The sequence below is a fragment of the Hemibagrus wyckioides genome, linkage group LG22 (assembly GCF_019097595.1).
Source record: "Hemibagrus wyckioides isolate EC202008001 linkage group LG22, SWU_Hwy_1.0, whole genome shotgun sequence".
NCBI lineage: Eukaryota > Metazoa > Chordata > Actinopteri > Siluriformes > Bagridae > Hemibagrus > Hemibagrus wyckioides.
This window is the reverse complement of record NC_080731.1, coordinates 12,009,005-12,019,363: the sequence shown is the minus strand read 5'-3', so window position 1 is coordinate 12,019,363 and position 10,359 is coordinate 12,009,005. Positions and strand designations below refer to the sequence as shown.

The 10,359-nt window shown below is 40.6% G+C and overlaps 1 protein-coding gene across 1 annotated transcript; it reads right to left on the bottom strand.

Moving 5' to 3' along the window:
- Positions 1 to 2,500: 2,500 nt before the first annotated feature.
- LOC131343587 (golgin subfamily A member 6-like protein 22) lies at positions 2,501 to 9,873 on the bottom strand. Its single transcript, XM_058375390.1, has 16 exons — positions 9,717 to 9,873; positions 9,432 to 9,524; positions 9,167 to 9,337; positions 8,897 to 8,971; positions 8,312 to 8,392; positions 8,037 to 8,189; positions 7,682 to 7,762; positions 7,372 to 7,530; positions 7,083 to 7,175; positions 6,782 to 6,952; positions 6,513 to 6,587; positions 6,168 to 6,251; positions 3,351 to 3,410; positions 3,152 to 3,211; positions 2,805 to 2,897; positions 2,501 to 2,638 (listed from the first exon to the last, which is right to left on the bottom strand). Exons 1-16 carry the CDS (start codon positions 9,846 to 9,848, stop codon positions 2,597 to 2,599), a joined length of 1,623 nt encoding a protein of 540 aa, XP_058231373.1. The 5' UTR covers positions 9,849 to 9,873; the 3' UTR covers positions 2,501 to 2,596.
- Between the last annotated feature and the right edge of the window lie 486 nt (positions 9,874 to 10,359).

Below are 10,359 nucleotides of genomic sequence, written 5' to 3'. Positions count from 1 at the left end.
ATAGTAATGCTCTAATTTCACTTCAATTTCATTTTATTGTAACATCATTAAAATGTATGAGTTTAAATTCATATTTATGCCTAACCTATAAGCCAGAGGTGATGGTGAGGAAAAACTCCCTGAGATGATCTGAGGAAGAAACCTGGAGAGGAACCAGACTGAAAATTGAACCCATCCTCTATTGGGAAAGTCTGGATTTCGGAGCATACTCCTCTTAAGTGATATAATGTCTTTTTTTTAAAAAAATCTTAAATTATTGACGGTTGATGTTGAACAATACTGACGTGCTCTAAAAATTTTTGGATCTAGAGTAGCCGCTGCATGCCAATGGCCTGCCGCCATATTGGATAGATGTTCAATAAGTATTAAGAATTAATTCATTAAAATAGATGTGATTTAAGAAAAAAAAACAACCTGTTTAAAGTGAATGGAATAAATTCAATAGCTTTGATAAACCCACAGATGAACTGGTTATAACTGCACAAATTTAATCAAATCATTTTTATTTTTTCTGTTGTCTTCATTATGAGCACTTGTTGGTGGTTGGTGTTTGATCCATGTCACTGCTTCTAACCACCAGGACCAGTGATTAACACCTGGATAAAGTTTTGTGTGCGTATGCCGAGACTTTTTTCACAAAGTCATATGATAGCAATGACCTAGTACTTCCTGTACCCAATGTAAACATCACTGAGGTTCTCTTTTCTCTACTCGCCCTGATAGACTCCAGATGTCTTAATTTTTTCTTCTCTTTGTGGTGAGGGTATTCATTCAATCACTGCTGAGAACGACTAGCCCTAATTGCCCTCCTGACAGCACGAGGACTGAGAAGCAGAAGTAGATCATGTCCATCATTATATCCAGAAGGAAGAGCAGAGCATCATGTGTGGTCGGTAGAGGGTTCAGTACTGCATGAAACATGCAGAACTGCAGTTTGCTCCGAGTTCCAAGGAGGCCCCAGAGCGGAGAACCCAAGCATCAGAACTCAAAGTTTCATAACCAACATACAGTGCCTTGCAAAAGTATTCACCCCCCTTGGCATTTTTCATGTTTTGTTACATTATAACCTGTTATAACCTTTTCTGAAAGGGCCCAGAGGCTGCAACACCACTAAGCAAGAGACATCACGCCATGAAGAAGACCAAGGAGCTCTCCAAACATGTCAGGGACAAAGTTGTTGAGAAGAACAAGTCAGGGTTGGGTTATAAAAAATATCCAAATGTTTGATGATCCCCCGGAGCACCATCAAATCCATCATGTTCAAATGGAAAGAACATGGTACCACAACAAACTGCCAAGAGAGGGCCGCCCACCAAAACTCACAGACTGGGCAAGAAGTGCATTAATCAGAGAGGCAGCACAGAGACCAAACGTAACCCTGAAGGAGCTGCAGAGTTCCACAGCAGAGACTGGTGTATCTGTGCATTGGATCACAATAAGCCGAACACTCCATAGAGCTGGGCTTTATGGAAGAGTGGCCAGAAAAACGCCATTACTTAGTGTTAAAAATAAGAAGGCATGTTTTGAGTTTGCCAAAAGACATGTGGGTGACTCCCCAAATGTATGGAGGAAGGTGCTCTGGTAAGATGAGACTAAAATTGAACTTTTTGGCCACCAAGGAAAACGCTATGTCTGGCGCAAAGCCAACACATCCTATCACCCCAAGAACACCATGTTGTGTTCAGCAGCAGGGACTGGGAAACTGATCCGAGTCGAGGGAAAGATGGATGGTGCTAAATACAGGGATATTCTTGAGCAAAATCTGTTTCAATCTGCCTGTGATTTGAGACTGGGACGGAGGTTCACCTTCCAGCAGGACAATGACCCGAAACATACTGCTAAAGCAACACTCGAGTGGTTTAAGGGGAAACATTTAAATGTGTTGGAATGGCCTAGTCAAAGCCCAGACCTCAATCCAGTTGAGAATCTGTGGTCAAACTTGAAGATTGCTGTTCACAAGTGGAAACCATCCAACATGAAGGAGCTGGAGCAGTTTTGCCTTGAGGAATGGGCAAAAATCCCAGTGGCAAGATGTGCAAACTTATCCAAAGTGACTTGCAGCTGTAGTACTTGCAGTACTTGCTCTACAAAGTACTGACTTTAGGGGGGTGAATAGTTATGCACGCTGAAGTTTTCTGTTATTTTGTCCTATTTGTTGTTTGCTTCACAATAAAAAAAAAAATCACATCTTCAAAGTTGTGGGCATGTTCTGCAAATGAAATGATGCAAACCTTCAAACAATTCAATTCAAACAAAAAACCTTCCATTTTATTGCCAGGTTGTGAGGCAACAAAACTTGAAAAAGGGGGGTGAATACATTTGCAAGGCACTGTAATAACAGAGATTAACCAAGGGCTCCTCCAAGACCTCAGCCGATGCTCAGGTGCCCTCTGAAGCCACCCTGGAGCTACAGGCTCTTACAGCTGAGCTCTCAGGAGCCCAAAACTCACCCACACCTGACTGCTCTGTCTTGGGCCTTAATGACCCAAGTCCTCCCCTCCACCCACATTAATAGTTTATAGTAAGTACTATTACACCATCATCATATGACTTTGTTTATCCAGGTGTTAAACACGGCCCTCGACAGTTACTTGTGCTACAGGGAACTGTCTTTGGATCCAAGATCTGTGGAGTGGATCTGTGAGAAAAATACAGATTTAATATAGTAAGATGGTCATAGAGAAGCTTAAATGTTTGCTTTTAAATATTCATGTGAGAAATGGCCAGAGGTACTTCACCTTTAAATGTACTTTTCTGACGCACAGCTAACACAGTGTACTTCAGCAGACATAAGAAAAACTTACCTTTAGTAACTTTTCACACTCTTGTAAAGTTTCCTCCATCTGTTGGCACCGCACCTTCAGGAGATTGTAATCCTCCTGCTCTCTCTTCCTCTCCTAAAACACAGCCATGAAGCAGAAGAGTTTCGTAACGGATTGAATAATTTTCATCTCTACAACGGGATACTTATAGTCTTAAACTAATGAAAAAGTCTATTTATGTCGATTTAGTCTGTTTATAGTTTAAGATGTGGGTTTCTTTTTTCTGTCAGTGTAAGTTTAAATAGCCTGTGGTTTAACTCATCACGCAGCACAAAAGTCCTTGTATTATTTCTAAAAGAAGTGATTAAAGGATTTCTGCACTCACTCACCCTCTTTATCTTATTATACTTCCTCCGCATCGTGGTGAGCTCTTGCTCCAGCTGCTGGGTCTGGGACATCAGGTCAGACAACCAACTTTACTTATTTATACACACACACTGTTGAGAACTCGACTCATCATTTATCAGAACAAACTGAATGTTTTAGGGACAAAGGAACAAATGTCGTAACCTGAGAGTAAAAGCGTACCATTTGTGACCCATGGCGTTGTTTTAATTTTTCACACTCCTCCCTCAAGCGCTCATTTTCCTAAAACACAGCAGTTGAGAAAATAAAAAAAGATTTAGAATCAGTGAACACATGTACAATAAACCACTTTCTGCATAATGCGCATACTAAACATGGATCCTAAAACACATCAAATTCTAAGTCTGCACTTGAAACACATGTTTATAGAAGTAGCCCAATTTGGAGTAAAAACACTGGCAACCCTGGATTTGTGCATCATGGGGACCTAATAAGTAATATTTTGTAAGGTTGTAGTATAATAGGCAGTCTGTTTTTGTAGCTCATCTACTAGGTGAAGAAAGCAGTGGCAGCTTGCTAGACTTATTACCATCAAATTATGGAAATTAATGAACTTGCAATGTCTGTAGCAAAAAAAAATAGCAAAACAAACTACGCACTACTGCACCTCCATGCACTTCTCACTGGAACTCATATGTCTAGTCTGACATGTTCACCACCATTTCAGTGACCGATGGTTGCTTACAACCGTCCACTCCTTTGGTTAAAGGTTACACACGGCTTGTCATGTAATGGTTTTTCTATGTAAAAACTCCTCTCTCTCTCTAAAATATTAAATGACTGATGAACAATGTAGATACTTTTTAACGTCATATTTCAATTTCTTAGGTTTTAGGGAAAGCCAGGCTTCCACTTGTACCCATGTAAATCTCCTTTACATGTTTCATATCAAGTAAGATAGCATTATGCAGAACCTACTCTTATCCCCTTTGTTGTGTTCATATGTGTCACATTAACACACACAGTTCAGATAGCCATAGCTTCCTACTCATTTCTGCACTGACTGTAGCATACAATATAATACTGCACAATTACACAGTGTATATATTAATCTATATTTTCTACACAGTTAATCTTTCTTCAAATTTTTAGATTTTTCTTTATATTTTTCTTTTTTATTGGTGTGAACAAATACACCAAGACAAATTCCTTGTACGTTTAAAACCCACAGTACTTGGCAATAAAGCTGATTCTGATTCAATTACATCAGGTTTTCTTCACTTTAAATTCCATAAGCAACATTATGTCCACCTAGTGTCACCTGTCTTAAACTCAGACACCATGACATTACTTAATTTTAATATTACAGTACGTGAAGATTCTCAGTTATCTAGGTGAGGTTCTCCAGGTTGAGTCATGTCAACTGGACTTCTTTCTTGTTAGCTCAAAATGTTTCACTACTCGTCCGAGAAGTTTCTTCAGTTTGAGGGAAGTTGGCAGGATTCCACCAATGGACAACGACAGCAGCCTCAACCCTAGAAGAAGCATCAACCCAGACTAGATCTGCTCTCTCCTAAACCTGTGTCTTAACAGGTCTGTGTCTACCTCACTTTCAGAGGTGATTTCTACAGACAGAAACATGGCTTCACCACGGGCTTCCCGCTGTCACTTATTGTGGCCAACCTATACATGGAGGATGTGGAGAAGAAGGCACTCAACTCCTTCCAGGTGATAGATAGAGCTGAGACCCAGAGCCAATGAAAAACCTCATATTTCCTCACATACCTGGAGTGTCCAACAAGCTAAAAAGGATTTTTGGAAAACACCACATACGAGTGGTCCAGTGCAGTTTTCAGAATTCTACACTGTAGAGACACAACAAGTACTACACAGAAGGAGCAATACCTCAAGACCAGAATCAGCAGAGTATCTTCATCTGAAGGACAAAGGACACACATTTGAGGACGATAAGGTAGACATCTTAGACAGAGAAGACAGATGGTTTGAGAGAGGAGTAAAGTCATCTATATCCAGATGGAAAATTTTCTCTCAACAGAGATGGAGGTCTTAAGCACAACCTGTCTCCTATTTTTCATCCATCCCTAAGAAGATCAAGACCTCTTCACAGGTCCACTTTCCCCTAACATTCTCTGATCGTTACACCCTAATGACTCTCCATACTTTGCTACACTCTCTCCTTACTCTCCTTCCCTGTGGTCATTAAATTCTAACGTCTCTCCCTACTCCTAACTACTTCCCCTACTTTTACCCCATGTTCCCCTAATAAGCCTATATAGACAGGGCAGGATCCTTGAGACCCTGGCTATGAGCTGACTGTAATGACATTCTTTCCATTTTGTTCTGATAAACATGTGCCGAGACCAGACACTCCATGACAAACTCATCAGACCGTCAGTAGATACCACCACATCTGTTTCTGCTAACGTCTCTGTTTATCAATGCTGCATGTAGATAACGCTGAATACTACACCTTTCTACTGTATAAATACTCCCTCAGTAAATTTTAAAGTCTTTTGCTATTCAGTCACTGTCTCACTGTGTTTTTCCCCCACTCTTCTCAGATACCAGCTCAGAGATAGCAGCAGCAGCACGACTCAGACATCTTCTCCGAGTGAACACGAAAATTCGATCAGCCCAGTGGCTTTACTGTTGTAGTGGTCAGGGCAGAGTGAGCCTTTGTGTTGGCTTTACAAACTAGTTTGTTACTCATTAGACAATGATGACATTCCCCAGGGGCATTGTAGTGGAGGCTCTGTTACTGGTCAAACCTCAGGACACTGTGGTATTTACTTTTTTATTTCTTCTGCTATTTTTCTAAAACATTATTAAAGGCCTAGGGCATGAACATGAGGAGTCCTCACACACAGTTCACAAGATCAGAACTAGTTTGAGGCTTGAATATTATTAATTATTTTATAAACAAGTGTGAAATGCCTGAAGGGTCTATATTCTTTTTTCTGACCCATAACTGACACACAGTACAGAACCGCTTTCAGGACCTAACGAGACGAAACTTACCTCTTGCAACTTGTCGTGTTGTTGCTTCAATTCACTGTACTGCCCCTTCAGGACTCCGTGAGCGAGACACTCAGCCTCATGATCCTAAAACACAGCAATGGAGCAGAAACTTCAGTACTAAACTGCTAAATTCTCCTTTACTTCAGTAGAAACTGAGGACTTGGTACCATGCGGATAAAACTGACATTTTTAAAAAGCTCTTAAGGAGATCTGGCGACTAAAACAGCTTCAGTACCAAATGAATTTAAAATATAGGAGGTACAAATTCAAGACATCGCTTGCAATAGCACTCAGACTGGATTTTAGGCTTTTTTAATTTTCTAAAAAAAAATAAATAAAGCTTACCTTCATCACAGTTTCACTAAAACATTTCCAGGTGGATTCTATCTGACTGAGCCGGTGAGTTTTTAGCTGTAGCCCCTAGAACACATCCATGAAGCAGAAGAGGTTCAGACTTGTGTGCTTAATGTTCACATCTACAACGCACCACTTCTATTTAAGAAAAATACAACTTTACTTTGCTCAAGCCCATATAACCTGTAACATGAACATCACCGCTTCTCACATTACCGCTACAGGAACTGGTCAACGTAAGGATTTTTTTTTCCACTCACCGACGATGTCTGCTCTAACAGCCTCTGGGTCGCAGAGAGTTCTTCTCTCATTTCGTGCAGTTGTTCACTCATTAAGTGCACTTCAGTAATAAAGTTAAAATTATCATTCTCCAGCTGAGTATTTCTCTCCATTGCCGCCGTATAATTTCTTTCAAGTTCAGCCAGAGATTCCTGAAAGGTTCAAAGCTTCGTGTCTTTATTCACTCCTACATACACATTCAGATACTTTGGGGGAATTCACACACACACACACACATACACACACATACACACAGTTGTGATTTGTTTAGAAGACGCGTACCTGAATGGCTTTTCTTTTCTGAATTAAAAATCTCTCCCGTTTTCTGGTCCTGGTCTGCACGGACTGAAGGATGCCCTTCGTTGCTGTATGCTTCTAAAACACAACCATGGAGCAAGAGACTTACGACTTAATGTTCACATCTACAATGCACCACTTTTATTCAGTTAAAAAAATTAATTAATAATACAGTTGAGATTTTGTTAAGGTGTGTGTAGCTTGTGTTGTAACTCATGAGGACCATGAGTCCTGACATGGTGTCTAAAGGACCTGGTTAATGTAAGGATTTTACCTCTTTTTCCTTTTCACACTTCTTGCGCGTCTCAGCGAGCAGACAGCTCAGCCCCTGCAGTGAGTCTTGCAATGTCTTCACCTGGGACTTCAGGTCAGAGTTCTCATTTTCCAGCTGAGCAATGTACTCAAATTTCTCCTCAGCTTCAGCCTGAGACACCTGCAAGTTCAAAACGTAAAGCTTGTCGCCATTATTTACATCAATGCACGCAATCTGACACTACTGAGGATCATCATCTGTCAAGATCCTGAACACACACTCACACACACACACACTAGCAGTCATGGTAACATGAGAAGATAAAACTTACCTGTAGTAACTCCATGAGGTGTGTTGAAGACATCTGATCACACTTCAGCACACTGTGATGTTCCTTCTCTCTCTCATACTCCTAAAATACAGCCATGGAGACATTTATTAACTCACTGAACTGTTCTAACACTTCCATCATCTTTCTGCACGGAAGCATCTGGATACTGCGATCCTCCTCCCATAAAAAAACAGGCCAAGAAGGTTTAAACTTGACTGCTTAATATTTCTACAATGTCCTACAATAAATTCATCTACAATATGTCACTTCCTTTCATAAAAAAAAGACACCCAGCATCTTATAGATGTTCATTCATTCAGAACGAACTGTTTAATGCAAACTTTTTAATGCTTACTCTTTTTATCTCTTCACATTTCCTGCATGACTCAGAGAGCTCTCTCTCCAGCTGCTGCACTGTCTCTCGCAGTTTGTTCAACTCATCCTCATCCCTCTTCAGGTCACCTTCCGTCACTTCCCTGTGAAGCCCTGTAGCTTTAGCCTGAATGGCCTGAAAATTCAACAAACAGAGCTTTATTTACTGTTTCACATCTTCTGTCTCTTATTTGGAATAAAAAGAACTACACACACACACACACACACACTCAAGCAGTCATGAGATGAAACACTTACGTGTAGTAACTCCTCGTGATGTGTTGAAGTCATCTGATCGAACTTCAGGACACTGTGAGCCTCCTTCTCTCTCTCACACTCCTAAAATACAGCCATGGAGACGTTTAATCGTCAGTTAGAAAGTAGGAACTACAAAGTACTGTGAATTTTAGTGAAGAAGAAACTGGGGACTTGCACCACATGGACTAAAGTAAGTAATGTTAAAAGTTAAGCCTTAAATAAATTTAATATAAGATCCAGTGTCTAAATGAGGACTAGTATCGAAACAAATCCTAGTTCCAGTTTAAAAAAATCATCGAAACATGAAACAATTAACCCAATCCAACCAACTTAACACTGCTCGATGGTTAAGTACAGCTTGCTTGTATTAGCAGTGACAAGCAGAGAGAAAATAGATTAAACATCAGAGCTCCATCACTGAATAACTGTTTCCCCCATGTCCCACATTATCTAGCTGAATTTGTGAGCTAACGTCTTTAAAAAATAGAAGCTCAAATATGAAGTTAAAAATGGAGGAACTGCTCAGTATGCAGTAATCCTCAGAATGGATTACGATGTATTGGACTCATAATAAGTAAAACTCACCTTCAGTGATGTTTCCTCCATCTCATTCTGCTTGGACTGCAAGTTGTTCAACTCACGTTTCTTTAACTCACACTCCTAAAACACAGCAAAAAGAGGTTCAGACTCGAGAGCTCTAGGTTCATGTCTACAATGTAATCAATAAAAAACCTGCATTTCCTATTTAAAATACATTTCTGTATTCATTAAATAACTCCTCATTGCATTATGATCACCATGAGTCCTCACATACCTCTAAACGAACACTTTAATGCAAGGATTTTTCTCACTTACCATCTTCAGTTCATTATAGCGTATCCGGGTCAGAGAGAGCTCTACATCCAGCTCCAGCATGGCATCTTGCATTAACCTCATATCGGACCACAGTTTGGAGTTCTTGATCTCCAGCTGCTCATTGGACTCCATCACCTGCTCGTATTTCCTTTCGGCTTCATTCAGAGCGACCTGGACATTCAACAAAACCAAAACGCCCTCAAAAACAGGACTAAAAAACACTGGACACCAACAAACACAGTAAAGGTTGAGGAGAAAAGTTTACCCTCAGAGAGCTGGTTTCCTGATTAAACTTCTCCTCCTTCTGTTTGTACTCGGACTGCACATGCTTGCGAAGTTTTTTCTCTGTCTCATACAACTAAAACACAGCCACAGCGAAAAGAAGCTCAAACCTCAGTGCTTCATGTTCACAAATATAACTTCAACAGTCAATATCAAAACTAGCATCTTAAAGTAAAGTGAATTTTTTCTTTCGTTCTTATACATAAAGCCTGTGAAGTTACCTTATTTCTGAAGGAACTGCTTATGAGGAAAGGATTTCCTCACTTACCATTGCTGTGTCAGTGCACTCTATGTGTTTTTCAGTGAGCAGGTGGCCCAACTCCTGCACTGTGTCTTTCAGTGTGTCCACCTCGGACTTCAGGTCAGCATCCTGCTTCTGCATCTGTTCAATGGACTCCATCGCCTGCTTGTGTTTCTCCTCAGATTCAGCCAGAGTGACCTGGAAAGTAAACAACTCTCAGCTTGTTCCCTCTGTTTACAGAGATCCAAGATGATGGCACAGCAGTAGCACACAGCGGCCACTCCAGATCCAAAACAGTGCTATTCTCACGTCTTTATCCCGACTTTTCAGGGTATATGGACACCAGAGACAGCAGTGTTCATGCCAGACACTATTACAGTACAGAAATCATGCAACAACCAACCAACCGACATGACGATGTGCTGGAGAAGCTTCGTGCTCACCTCGCTTGGTGCTAACAGAAATGCAGCTGTGTGTGATAAGACTCGCGGTGTGTGTGTTTACAAAAAAACACAATAATATAGAAGCTTGTTTCTAGTTACTGTATATTGCTTGTGGAGTTCGTGACAGTTTTATTTACCTCAGGAATTCACCACTGTTTTTGTTGTTGGACTGTACATTCCCCCCAACGCTAATGCTAAGGGGGCTCTATGTGAACTCTATGGGGCTA